This window comes from Solanum tuberosum, unplaced genomic scaffold, assembly GCF_000226075.1.
Source record: "Solanum tuberosum cultivar DM 1-3 516 R44 unplaced genomic scaffold, SolTub_3.0 scf00365, whole genome shotgun sequence".
NCBI classification, from domain to species: domain Eukaryota; kingdom Viridiplantae; phylum Streptophyta; class Magnoliopsida; order Solanales; family Solanaceae; genus Solanum; species Solanum tuberosum.
Genome location: NW_006239290.1, coordinates 569779 through 584917, shown reverse-complemented (window position 1 = coordinate 584917; position 15139 = coordinate 569779). Strand labels below are relative to the sequence as shown.

The 15139-nt window shown below is 32.1% G+C and overlaps 1 protein-coding gene, 1 non-coding gene and 1 pseudogene across 2 annotated transcripts; 2 read left to right on the top strand and 1 right to left on the bottom strand.

The window, feature by feature from the left end:
• Window positions 1–564: 564 nt before the first annotated feature.
• Window positions 565–636, top strand: TRNAN-GUU (transfer RNA asparagine (anticodon GUU)). The gene has a single exon. It is a non-coding gene; the product is annotated as a tRNA-Asn (tRNA).
• Window positions 637–7737: 7101 nt separating this feature from the next.
• Window positions 7738–9720, top strand: LOC102586443 (5-epiaristolochene 1,3-dihydroxylase-like). The gene is made up of 3 exons (XM_006361657.2): window positions 7738–8104; window positions 8510–8913; window positions 9076–9720. Exons 1-3 carry the CDS (start codon window positions 7738–7740, stop codon window positions 9688–9690), a joined length of 1386 nt encoding a protein of 461 aa, XP_006361719.1. The 3' UTR covers window positions 9691–9720.
• Window positions 9721–10546: 826 nt separating this feature from the next.
• LOC102583154 (vetispiradiene synthase 3-like) lies at window positions 10547–13048 on the bottom strand (annotated as a pseudogene).
• Between the last annotated feature and the right edge of the window lie 2091 nt (window positions 13049–15139).

Genomic DNA, 15139 nt, shown 5'->3' with positions numbered 1-15139 from the left:
TTGATACTTAATAAGGTCACGCCCTTGATGCTACTAGGCGTAATTTGGATATTGAAGTTGATTGATTTTGTTTTTTTAATAAGTAGTAGGTTTTGAAAGATAAATAGTCATTTTTTCATGTCGGACTATTGAAAAGCACTGAGAAGAAAGAATCAACGATTGACTGATAAAGATTAATTTTAAATAAATAATCAATAGCCTTGCAGAGGAGAAAAAATTTAGGACTGGAAATCCTCATGTTAGCAATTTCAATCAAGATTGGAGTTGATGAAGTAGAGAACTGTAAATCCTCGTGTCACCTATTCCAATCTTGATTGGAAATAGTCGTGATAGCTCAGTTGATACTTATCAAGTTATACTCGCGTTTGGATAATATATACTTGGATATTGTTGAAGCTGATTGAATTTATTTATTTTAAAAAATAGTAGTTTAGTAGTAGTTTTTGAAAGCTAAATTTTCATTTGAACATAAATTTTACCTGAGGAAAAAAATGAAGTTATGCAAGTGAAAGATATTGTTTTTCACTTGATATAGATTTAAATATAAAACTTTAATATTTGTAAACAAATAGCTCAGTTGGTTAGAGCGTGTGGCTGTTAACCACAAGGTCGGAGGTTCAAGCCCTCCTTCTAGGGTTTTCTTTTTCAACAATTTTTTTTGGTTTTCCTCCCGGTGTTTTGTACCCGCATTAGAGCCTGACTATTCGAAATTCGCGCCACGTAGGGAACCATTCGGGGGGAATCACTCCTTACTAAGGATTTTTCTATATCCAAGTTTTTCACCCGGTGTTCAGTACCTGCATTAGAGCCTGACTATTCATAATTCGCGCCACGTAGGGCCGGGGAGAATCACTCCCTGCTAAGGATTTTTCTATATCCAAGGCTCCAACCCTAGACCTCTGATTAAGAGAAAAAACAACCACATCCGCTTCTCCACATCTGTTCATGGTATTATTCGAGGAAACATTACCATTAGGGGTGTACAAAATCGATCCAAGAATCAAACCAAACCGCAAACCGAGTCAACCCGAAAAAAAAATCCGACTAGTGGTTTGGTTTGATTTTGAAAAAAAAAACCCGACTATATTTGGGTTGGTTTGGTTTTAACTAAAAAAAACCAACCCGAGACCGAACCAACCCGAATTTATATATATAATTTTAAAATTTTATTTTATACATAAAAATATTTACTTTGATATAATTTTAAAATATTTTTTATACTTTTCCATAGTTTTTATCTTTTAATATATTATTTCAAGTTTGAAACTTAGAATTATGAATGGGCCAATAAAGATTATAGTCCACAGATGTTGGTAATTATAATAAAGCTTAAATCAAAATCAAATTAAACTAATACAAAAAGAATATCAATTCAACACTAAGAATGACAATAATATTGAATATTTGTTCTTTAGTTTTACATTGGTTTAGACAATTAAAATACATAATCTAATTTTAATTTCCTTTAATATTTAGTCATTTAACTAATACTTATTAAACTTATTATAGCATGATTTAGTACTTTTAAATTATGATCATTTTCATTATGACTTGTTAATTTGCAATATTTGTTTTTATTCGATTTCATTATTATTATTTTTGTTGGATATTTTAGTGTCATTAATCATATCATATTGTGTTATATTTTTAAGAAACATCTTAGATAGTTGTATTTTCGTAGGACTAAAGAAATATTTGAAGAACAAGTAAATTATATGTTGTGTATGAATACTTTACCGGAAAAATTCAAAAAAACCCGAGGTTGAAAAACCCGAGTTTTATTGATTTGGTTTGGTTTATAAATTTAAAAATCCGACATAAATGGTTTGGTTTGATATTTGAAAAACCCGAACCAACCCGGCTATGTACATCCCTAATTACCATATACATAACAAAATACTACTCCTTTTTTTTTTTACCAAACATTATTTAACATGCCTTGTTTCACTTAATTATGGTATGTAACATGTCTTGTTTTGATTATCGAGATAAAAGGAAATTGTCACATTTAATTCTAATTACAGTACTTTTTACTAAATAAATGGTATCTCAATGTTAACTAAAATTAACATGTACTAGATGTTATTACATGTTATTTTTAATTATTATTTTTTACTTCCTCCGTTCCTTTATATATGTCATTCATTTCTATAAATCGCTGGTCCATAATACTTCCTATGTCCCTAATTACATGTCCACGTTTCCTTTTTTAGTTGTCCCTAATTACTTGTCCATTTTGACAAATCAAGAAAGGACAATTTTTTTTTACCTATTATACCCTCAATTAATTACTTTGAAAAAGGTAGAACTTCTTAGAAAATCTTAAGTTTTTAATTCATCTACTTCATAATTAATAGGGGTAAAATGATAAACTCACTATGTCAATTATTGCTTTCTTAATAGGTGTGTCAATTCAAAAGTGAACAAGTAATTAGGGACAGAGGGAGTACTTGTCATTTCATAAAATCAATGCATAAATTAGCATATTGTTCCTTTTTTACACTTGGGAGTTATTAACCTTGAAAAGGCGAAATGGTCTAGTGGACCCTTATACTTGTATCAGTTTGTATTCTGAATCCTTCTACTTACCCCTTTGTCATCTAGACCCTTAAACTCAATTAAAATGAGACTTTTAAGCCCCTCCAACCATGTGTGTAGCCCACTCTCTTTTATATAATTGACATGTCATATCCACGTCAGATATATTAATGCCACATCATAACTATTTTTTAAAGTTATTAACCAAAATTATTTAATAAAATATAAAATAATAACATTTTAATTTATTATTGGCATTTCTAATTCTCCCTATTTTCACTATTTCACCACCAAAAGAAAGCCATCGCCGGCGTCGTCGCCATTTTTGCCGGCGAAATCACATATACTTTCTCCCTCACCCTTCTTCATCTCTGCCACACACCATCACTATTTTTCTTTCCTCCTCTTTTGCTGTGAAACTCGTCGAAATCTACCCAAAATTCTCCTGAGATTTTCTTGGGTTATCGAAATGGGTTGAAAAAGACAAGTTTAAAGGATTAGAAGGAGACGATTGTTGTGAAAGATTGAAGATGGGGACCTGCAAACTCCCCTCTCCATCCTCTCCGGCGTACCAGCAAACTCCCTCGCTGGCCGCCGCCTCCCATTCTGACGGAAAAAGGACCAGAGTCGGATCTCTCCCTCTCACACCATTGCTAATCGCCGAGCACTGCCATGAAACCAACACAACTCTCTCCCTCCACTGATAATCGCCATGAAACCTGATGTCATCAAAGTGCCAATGCCAAGATCGGGCTAAAGAAGATAACTATGGTGTGGAGAAAAAAGAAGAGGTTTGGGCAGCGATGGGGAAGGGGCGGCAGAAAAAGTGGTGTGGAGAAGAAGATGGATTTTTTTTAATTTTTTCATTATATAATTTTAATAATTTAAAATTTAAAGTTTAAAATATGAGAAAAAGTGATGCCTTAAATGCGTGCAGTCACACTCTCTCGCCAACTCAGCTATTTTAATGCCACATAAGCATGGTCAATGGTCAAAGGGGTTTAATATATTGTGTTTTATTGAGTATAAGGGTCCAGATGACAAAAACGTAAGTAGAAGGATCCATAATACAAATTGGTACAAGTACAGGGGTCCATCAGACCATTTTGCCCCTTGAAAATATACATTTGACCAACTTAGAAAAGTTAAGTAAATGATTCATGCTCATTGGTTAAATTAATTAATCAAAATAAATTAATTCATATTCATTGATTGAAAACTTGAGTTCCAAAAAAATTAAATAAGAGTAGAAGGGTAAAATTACATCTTTTCTTAATGCAAATACAAAGTAAAAATGTGACATATAAAAAGGAACGGAGGAAGTATTAGATAAGGCAAAATATGGGTCATAGCCTAATCCGAGCAACTCTTACCTTAGCATAGTGGTTTATAGAGTTTAGTTAAGCTTAACTCCGATCCAAGGCCATTAATATAGTGCACGAGCTTCTAAAAAAATCTCTCTGTCGAAACGCAATTATATGCTCTTATTTTTCAATCATGAATCAAAATGAAAGATCAGATGTGTTTGTTCAAATTAAGTCATAGATAAGAAACAAAACCACATATTCTTTTTTAAAAAAATAAAAAAGATTTCTTTTTTTCCATCATAGATTAAGTTAATAAATGAGCGGATCAAATTTAAATGTGTTGGTTGGATCATATTTGAAAAAGAAACTCTATCAATCTTTAGGATGACTAAATACAATACCAGTACCACCATGACTAAATAGTTCTAGTCCACCATATGAAGTGTAAGGCCCAAGTCCACATAGTTGTAACTAGAAATGACACCTAGTAGTCACATGATTGTTTCATGTAGTTTTATAATATATTGTACGTATAAATATAATGTTTGGATTATAAGTTATATTATTTTTCGTTATTTTATAATGCCTCACACCGAAAAATGATAGGTAAACATCTTATTTGACATTCAGGAAACAATTAAGCACTTCAACTTTGAGTATCCACATCTAAACACTTCAATCTGTCTTCATTGTTAGTTAAACACTTCAACTTATAAAATAATCGTCCAAACACCTCCAAAATCTATATGTCATCGTTAGATTTCCACGAGACATGGTAAGGATGGATTGAGGTGTTTACATATGCATTTTCAAAGTTATAGTGTGTGTATATATATATATATATCATATCATATCATATCATATCATATATATATATATATATATATATAAAAGAGAACCTTAGGCCTGCCTACGTGGCGCTACCACAAATTAGAATTCTCGTTTGATTTATTTATTTCCAAAACTAGCTTTTCGCTTTCATGAAAAGTTGTGACTTTTATGAAAAATTGCGACTTTAATGAAGAGTTGCGACTTTTATGAAAAGTTGCGACGTTTTCGAAGGGTTGCAACTTTTTCATAAAAGTCACAACCTTTCTGATAAGGCACAATAAACATTTGTTCACACTACCCTTTGTTGTCTATAAATAAAGGGATTTCCCCTCATTTTAAAACAACGAAAATTCTGAACCTCTTCTTCTTCTTCACAATTAAACATTTGTGTACTTTGCTCATGTTGAGTGGCTCACTGACACCATTGCTTATGTTACAGATCCTGGTATGTATTTTTACAGTTATTAATTTATGCTTATGTTATTAATGATAAATGATAAGATGTAATGATTTTCATTTCTTTTTACATTATTAATGTTTGTTACTACGTAATTTTGTATGTAAGATAATATAGTGTTTTAGTTTTAATGACGGATAGGTCTTAAGTATTATTTTATAAATTTCGTGATATTAAATTCCCGCACGAAGCGCGAGTAATTTTACTAGTATATATATATATATATATATATATTCTGTTAATTAAAATTCTAATATGTCAATTTTTCCAGAATCTTTTAAATAGTTCTGTCCTTCTGTCTTATCCACTGGTTTTATTCCAAATTAAAACATTTTTATCTTCTAGCCTAAGGACATTTCATTCTTCAATTCTGCCTCTTCCAAAAACAGAATAAAAGAACAATTTGTGGTCCTTCACTTAATTCCATTCCATTTTAATGTAGATATGTAGTAAAAAAAAATTTGAACCAATAAATAAAGCAAAGAATATAAATACACTTTCTTTTAGGCATATAAAGCAAAGAAAATATAATAATGAAAAAACTTTTGGCATATAAAGCAAAAATTTGTTAAAGTTACCGTACTTTCTATATATAAAATAATATATATATATATATATATATTGTAACCAAAACAATTATACCTTACAAAAGGGAGTGTACATAATCAGAAATGGATGTATAGTATTATATACGGGTTCCATTGAATCGTGTAAATTTAGCTTAGACACTATATACAATACTAATTAAATTATTAAATATAGTAGAATTTTTCCAACACTTTATTATAACAGTTTTTTTTTTTTTTTTTGGAACTGATTTTCTATGTGTCATTATATTATATGTTCTCTACGACAATTAAAAAAAAAGTATCCAAACAAATAATGTCATTATAAAGAAGTTTGACTATATTAAATTTCGAATCAAATAACTCAAATTGTAGGAAGTATAATAATATTTCAAACACATAAAGTTCAAATCATGTATCTTTCTCCCTATGTCCTAATTTACGTGACACAATTATAATTTTAAGAGTCAATCAAATTTTTCTTTGATCGAAATTTCTTTCTATACATTTTTAAATATTTTAAGTTGTTAATTGCCGTGGGCTATAATACTTTTTAGGGATAAAGCACAAATACCCCCTAGACTATAACCTAAATCTCAGAGACATACCTTACCTAAACTAAGGTCCTATTACCCTCGAACTCATTTTTTTGTAATTTTATACATTTTTTGGCTTACGTGACACACTTTGTGACTCCAGTTGAGGCGCGTGGAAAATGTTTGGATGCCACGTAAGCCAAAAAGGTCTACACAAGGAAATATGTTTCCACAAAAACTTTGAATTTTCTCTAATAACAAAAGGAAAAGTTGCCTCGCTTCACTTAACTACAAGAATTAACATGTATTTGTAAAATACTCTTTAATTTTATTTTCCAGGTTATGATATCAGGTTTATTATAAAAAATTATCAATTATTATAAAAAATTCTGGCTCGACACGGAAGGGAACCATATAACTATTGTATCTATTCCGACGAACAAATGCAATACATGAAAGACTTATGAAAAGACACTACTAAATAATTACTATTTTTTCACTGAAAATTATTTAGTTGTTATTCTACATATGTTTTGATTGAATTTGTAAGAAAAGAAAAAAAAAAGAGAAAATGACCAAAATGGTTTTTTTTTTTAAAATCTCGGGATAACCTGCAACCGCTATAACCTTTGTCACAGTCTCTATCATTCGGGTGAGCATTTTGTGCGCACCGGGTAAACCCCCACTGTGTAATAGCCTACAAACCACACAGGGAATGTAAATCACACTAGGCAAGCCCTATAAAACATACTCAACTCAAAATGGTCCTTAATATATAACAAATGTGTTCGCTTTGATCCTTAATAAATATTTTTACTTAAAGAAGTGAATTTTTTTTATTTAAAGAGTATCTTACAAACATGTTCTTGTATAAAGTCAAGTGAGGCAACTGAGAAAAGAGAAGAAGCTGAATTGTCAGAGTTTTAATTTCCTTCTGTTATTAGAGAATTTTCTAAAGTTTTTTAGTTGGAAACAAAATTAGCAAGTGTTGAAAAAATAAATCACTAATAGTGAAATGATTTCGTATATCAGTAATATGTATGGTTAGTTTAAATACAATATATTTTTTAGCGTGATAACTGATGTTTAAGTAAAAAATTATTACTTAAATTTTATTGTATTTATCGCTAAAAGTTCCATTGTGTGCAACGATCAATTTGGTGTGATTGCATCGTTACCTTAATTTTTTTATTTCTCATTTTATCTTTACTTATTAGTTAATTAATAACTCTATTGTATCCTTTAATCTACCTTTCTAAAGTAACTTTATCACGTAACCTACTTTTCTTGTAGGTTTATCCTTCAAACAGTTGATGTGATATGACATTGTATGATGATGGAGAGCGATATAATCTACACAAATATTATATTTATTAAAATAATATAATACGATACAATCAAACACAATACAAAGCCGTGTAATACATTATGAAACAATATGATCTTTGTCACTACTATAAATATAGAACTTTGAGTTAAGAATCACCAAACACACACCCAAAATGCAAATCTTTAGTCTAGTTTACATTTTGCTTTTTCTATCTTTCCTCTTTTTGCTAAGAAAATGGAAAAACTCCAATAGCCAAACAACTAAAAAATTACCTCCAGGTCCATGGAAACTTCCTTTTATAGGAAGCATGCATCACATTGTTGGTGGATATCCACATCATGTCCTTAGAGATTTGGCCAAAATATATGGTCCTCTAATGCAACTTCAACTTGGTGAAGTTTCTGTTGTTGTTGTTACTTCTTCTGAGATGGCTAAACAAGTACTAAAAACTCATGACCTCGCTTTTGCATCTAGGCCTAAACTCTTGGTCACGGATATTATCACTTATGATAGTCGTGACATTGCCTTTAGCCCCTATGGTGAGAGTTAATTAGGCGCGTTTTCCCTAATATATTTGAGTTTTACTTTTTTCTCGAAGGACAGAAGTATCTTTTCCCTTTGAGGATCCTTCTCTCTCTATATATGTATATATATAATATGACATTCACAATATAATCCTTAAAGGAGTACTTGCTTACGGGGAGAATGTAAATTAACTTGAATTTTTTATAAGTAGGTTATTAATTGGACATAATACATAAACATGCTCTTTAACTTGACATCAACTGGTATCTATGCCCTCCAATGTTGGGTGTGATCAAGTAGACACTTAAACTTGTATAAAGTTGAGTAAATAGACACACACGTCTTACATGACATAATACAAGATTTGCTTTGTTAGGTTTTGCATATGACACCTGATAATTTTTACACTTAATTAACAGGTGACTATTGGAGACAAATGCGTAAAATTTGTGTCATGGAACTGTTGAATGCAAAGAATGTCCGGTCATTCAGCTCGATTAGACGTGATGAGGTTGTTCATCTTATCGACTCTATACGATCATCTTCATCTTCTGGAGAGCCAGTTAATTTTACAGAGAGGATGATTTGGTTTGCAAGCTCCATGATATGTAGATCAGCATTTGGTCAATTACTAAAAGAGCAAGACATATTTATAAAACTAATTAGAGAAGTAATAAGATTAGTGGCAAGTTTTGCAAATCACAAGACTAGTGATGATGCATTGGGAGGTGGTGAAGACCTAATTGATGTCCTACTAAGACTTATGAAGGATAAAAGTCTTCAATTTCCCATCAACAACCACAATATCAAAGCTATTATTATTGTAAGTATTGAATATTATGTTTGTTCTTACTCAAAATCATTTGTAAAAAGTTTGGAGATAATATCTGAGATGGTCACTCATTTAAGGGTAGTTCTGTTAGAAGGTCATTTAGCTTTGTTTTAAAATTCTCAAAAGTCATGACTCAACTATTTTTAATTGCAGGACATGTTTACTGGTGGAACGGAAACTACATCAACAACAACTATATGGGCTATGGCTGAAATGATGAAAAATCCAAGTATATTCGCCAAAGCTCAAGAAGAAGTGCGAGAAGCCTTTAGAGATAAAGTAAAGTTTGATAAATATGATGTCGAGGAGTTGAAATACCAAAAGTTAGTCGTTAAAGAAACTCTAAGACTCCATCCACCAATTCCACTTTCGATCCCAAGAGAATGTAGGGAAGAGACGGACATAAACGGCTACACTATTCCTGTGAAGACTAAAGTTTTGATTAATGTTTGGGCATTGGGAAGAGATCCAAAATATTGGGATGACGCGGAAAGCTTTAAGCCAGAGAGATTTGACCAGTGCTCTGTGGACTTTAGTGGTAATAATTTTGAATTTCTTCCCTTTGGAAGTGGGAGGAGGGTTTGTCCTGGGATATCATTTGGTTTAGCTAATATTTATTTGCCATTGGCTCAATCGCTTTATCACTTCGATTGGAAACTCCCTACTACTGGAATGGAGCCAAGAGACTTGGACTTGACTAAATCGGATGGAATAACTACTAGTAGAAAAAATGACCTTTACTTGATTGCGACTCCTTATCAACCTTAAGTGCATTTATCTTTTTATCAAGTAATAATGTATCGCAATAGTTAGCCCTCAGGGCTAGCTAGTCTGTTCAATAAATGTCTTTTCATTTAGCAATAAATAAGAGCAAATAAAACACCTTTTATTGTTCCATTAGAATATATAGTACCTTATAGACACGAATATTTGGGTACTGCAGTGGTGGGACTGTTTCATTCTTAATTTATAACCAGAGGTCTCGGGTTCGAGCCCTGAATATGAAGAAAATCTTATTGGGAGCGTCACCCCTAAATGGGCCTCACAGTGCGCGATCCAAATTTATGTTAGCTTTACAATAGTCTAAACTTACTCTAGGGAGGTGTATGATATAAGTTTATTATCAAAACAGTCATTTCATTGACTGTTTTTGATATAGTTTATATTATCTAAACTTTCTGTCAGTAAACATTCCATCAATAGAATACTCTTAGTAGTCAATTAGAGAGAATTTATACCACTCCCGCCGTTTCAATTTGTCCGTCTTTCTTCACTTTCTAGTCTGTTTAAAAAAGTTTTTTTTTTCCTTTTCTGAAAAATCTATAACTTTAACTTTTCACATGACATGTTTAAGACCACAAGAATAATGACATTTTGGTACTTTTTTTTAGATATCTTTAGTTTTATTAAGATCATAAGATTCAAAAGTTCTATACGGAGTTTAAAAAAGTAATTAAAGATTGAATCTTCTGGTCTTAAACTAAATATGTGTAGAATGTATCAAAACGTAATCTTGTGGTCTTGAACGTGCCATGAATGTGAAAAGTTGGAATTAAAGAGTTGTCAAAAACTGAAAGAGATATTCTTTTCTAAACGGATTAAAAAGAAAAATAAGACAAACAAATTGAAATGTAGAAAGTCCTATATAAATAGTAAAATAGATATGCATCATCTTACAAAGGGTTTAGTTGAAGTCCTAGTTAAGAAGTGCACAAAACAACTTCTAAAGAAGCTCCCTAACAACTTTATTCAACAAGATAAAAATAACAACATATGGTAGCTCATCAAATTTCGATGGAGTCCACAAGTAGGGCAACAATGTGAGGTTTTAAGACCTTCTCCGGATGTGTGTATCCATCTTCATTGTGTTTGTATGTAATGTCAATAAGACGAGCAAGATTGAGAATACGCATTAAAAACTCCATGGATACATGATTCGGCCTAAGAATTCCTTCGTTAAGATCCTTCCATGCTATCTCAGCCATTTCGTTAAATTTAACCATTGCTTCTTCAGTTGATACGCCATAATCTCTCCTGTAACACTCAATTCCTGTTGCAATTTGTCCCCTACTTTTCTCAACCTGGAAATGCAAATAGATTATAAGGGGTAAATTTTATATATTGCTTCAATTCCTGTCGTTGCAACACGTTGATGTTTGCTCAAATATCATATCCCTTTAATTTCAACTTTCCACATGACATGTTTCAGACCAGTACAAAATTGAAAGAAATTTTTAATTTGGTACATTCTGCATATCTTTAGTTTATAACCACAAAAACTCAAAACACTTCTTTACTTTCTTAAACTCAGTGTCAGTCAATTCATATATACCTCGTATGTGGCTATGTCATCAATAACGCGACATAATGTTGCATTAGCTTTAAGAATTTGAGGGTTCCTTGACAACCATTCGAAATCATGCTCAGTAGCAGATTTCATGCCCAAATATGATGTTGTTGTGAGCAAGTAAGAAGCACTAGTTGCTAAAGCATTGCTTAGATACTCAGAAACAGGAGGCATATATCCTTCAATAAACCATTTAGCCTCGACGTTATAGTTCCTCACTATCTCTTTCATCTACAACACCAGAAAAAATAAGTGTTAGAAAATATATAGTAATTTGAATATACATTGCTTCAATGCAAGTTTAAAGGGTTAAGAAAAATGTAATTTGATTGCGTACTCTTTCTTTTGCATGATAGACAACATGAGATCTTCCATCGTTAGACAATTCATTTTCATAATCTTTGTAAAGATCAAGAAGAGCTTTATAACTGATTTTCATGTAATCAGGAAGACGATCAATTTCACTTATATCCCATCTGCAAAGATGACGAATCTAAAGTAAATTTATGTTTTTTTTATATAACGAGGAAGTAAATTTATGAAGTTCATACCTTTGTATGGCATCAGTGTATTTTTCAAGTTCTTTAACTGTACCATACGCATCAAAAGTGTCGTCAACAATTGAAACCATAGCAATAGTCTTGGTAAGCATAACGCGAGCTTGAGAATATTGAGGCTCAAAATACACTCCTATTGTCCAAAAATAACATTCAACTACTCTGTCTCTAGCATATGGAAGCGTTGTCACAAAATCCAATTCCTTCCACCACCTTGATACTTCAGCAAGTTCTTGTTTGTGAAGCATTTGGAGCAAGTTGAAATCCAATTTGGCAAATCTAAGTAACGCATCGTTCTTTAATTCATCCTTCTCGTAGATTGAGGATATGAAGAATCGTGTCTCTACTCGAGGAATTCCCTTGTGCAAAGATTGCTCAAGGGCATGTGATACTTGCTCTCTAAGAGGAGAGTTCAAATGTGGAGTCGCGGACTCAAGATGAGTAGTGGAGAAAACAAGTGCATCTTCTAAGAAATCTTCACCATGTGTCCTTACATGTGAAGCTTCGTTATAAACTCAATAATCCTAAAACATCATCATTACTAGCACGCGACTCCTTGAATTTTCCATTCCCATCTTGAAAGTTGTTGAAAATTTCTGATAATTTACAAGGAATAGCACAAATATTATTACCCTTCTAGCAAATGAATAGTAATATTACATAACTATACAACATTATTCGTGAAGTTTTAGTACTTACTAAGAGAGATATTGTAACCATGTTGCCTTAGCAATCGAAATTGAAGAGCACAAATGCGTAAATCATTATACTCATCACCCTCAAATTTTAAATTTTCATTGTAAATTCGATACAGAATGTCATCGATTTCTTTCTCATAGTGGTACGCGATGCCAAGACGTTCAATAACATCAATAAAATTCAATTTCTCAACCAATTTCTTTCCGGTAATAGCTGACAACATACTCCTTGTTTCTTCCTTCAATGCTTCAATCTCTTGAGCATACTTTTGTGCAACCTATAAATATATTCATATCAAACAACATATTTTTCGTCTAATAAAAACAAAGAGAATTAAAAATTAAGGAACTATCAATAAAATACTTACGCGATTGTCAATGGAGAAGGAAAGGAAACGATCACCCCATAGACTTGGAGTGAAGTTGGCCACGGGGCGAATTATATTCTCTTCTTCAACTATAGGTAAGGCCATTGTTGAAACAAATAATAAGAGTGATTTTGATTATGCTAAGGAAGAATGAAAGAAATTTTCAAGTTGATGACATAAATGGTAAGCAATGGACAACTATTTATAGTGGTAAGAGCACATAACCAAAAAATGCATATAAAGCAATTGTAGAAAAGTACTACATTTCCAATTGGATGAATGGTCAATTTTGTAATTTTAGAAATAAATAATTAGGTACTTGTTAGTCTAGCTCAATCTTTTTATTTATTTATAATTTTTTCCCTATTTTTTGTCATATTTATTTTCATAAGTTTGTTAGCATATTGCCATATTAACCTCCCGATAAATATAGCGTAAACGTGGACGATCCACGACCTTAAATTGTGTGGCTGCATTATTTAAGTTATAATTAATATTGCTTCATTAACTTTTTTTATAATAAGATCAGATGGTATATGTTTTCCTCAATTGTATCATGTTTGCCTCAATTATTTATATTTCTGCATAACATGATCATTATTATTAAGGATAAGGGTATGAAAAATACCTCAAATTTGGTCGGATTTGCTGTTGCTATACTAATTTCAGGAAGTGAGTTATTATCATACTAGACTAGAAATAAAGAAAAAAAAGTGAGAAACTGAGGCAGTGATTATATACGAGTCCTTTTTGTAATTATTATATTCCAAATTTTCAGAGTTGACCTTGTCCATTTTCTTTGTATTAAAAAAAAAGTATAAATTATGTCACGATCCAAAATGAGTCGGGAATGACACCCACACTTAACCTCCTAAGTGGGCAAACCAAGGAATCCAAACCCCAACATATATCAATAATTCAACTACGAATAACAACAACAATAATGCGGAAGCTCAAAACTTATTAAAGTAACCAATCAAATAAACCTCTAAAATCTAACAGTTATTATCCCCAAAATCTGAAAGTCATCACATCAAAGGACATCTAGTCTTTCAAATACCAAGTCTAAGAGTATTAAAGACACCAAAATAAATGAATAAAATAGTTTATGTCCGAAAACTAAGGACATCATGCCATGACCAAGAGAATCCAACACGAGCTGGAATGAATAGCTCACCCTGGAACCTGATGTGCTGGAGACTGGCTAGAGTTGAGGGCGAGTCGAGGTCACTGATACACTCGTTGCACTCCACAAAAAAGAAAACAAAGAAAAACACAAGTAGGGCTCAGTACAGGGCATGCAACATGTACTGAGTAGATATCATCGGTCAACCCAAAATAGAAACTAATATATAATGAATAATAGTATAAAATCAACAATGACACTTAGCAGGTGGCAAGCAACAAGCACATGAACCAGTGTCAACAACACTAAAGTAAGTACGTAATCAGTCAACAATATCAAGATCACACATGAGGACTCATGCCTCCAAACCAAACTAATTTGGGAATTGAGTTCTTTGAGATTGAGTACATTAAGTTAATTCAATATTTTTTCCTTTAATGTTACTGTGTCGGAACGTGACACTCCTATCCAATTATACCATGTCGGAACGTAACACTCCGATCCAATAATACCGTGTCGGAACATGACACTCCGATCCAATTATACTGTGTCGGAACGTGACACTCCGATCCAATAATACCGTGTCGGAACGTGACACTCCGTTCCAATTATATCATGTCGGAACGTGACACCCGATCCAATAATATCATTAATTTATCATTTATTATCACCACTTTTCAATTCATTAACAATATTTCATCAAGCCTTCTTTATTCAAGACATCACTTTGATAGAGAGGAGGATTCAAGATTATAAATTCCACGGTCTCAGGATTTCAGACCAATCACAAACCACACAACCAAGCTACACAATCACACAATCAAGTACATAGAGAACTTCACAATATCATTCAATGCATATCAATCACTATTAAGAGTCTATCTATCAAATAGAATAAACCATAACCTACCTCCACCAAAGAACCGAAGTCAAGCATGCTACTTCTCCAATACTTTTCCTTTCCTCAAATCCTCCGAACCTTTCCAATCTATCAAGTATATATGCATAATTTGTAAGTTAACGAGTCTATAAACACTTATATTATTCTATGTCCCTCCTATACCCAAAAACTCACCTAATCCTATAATCAATTTCCTAAAGTTCAAACCTAAGGGTAAGTC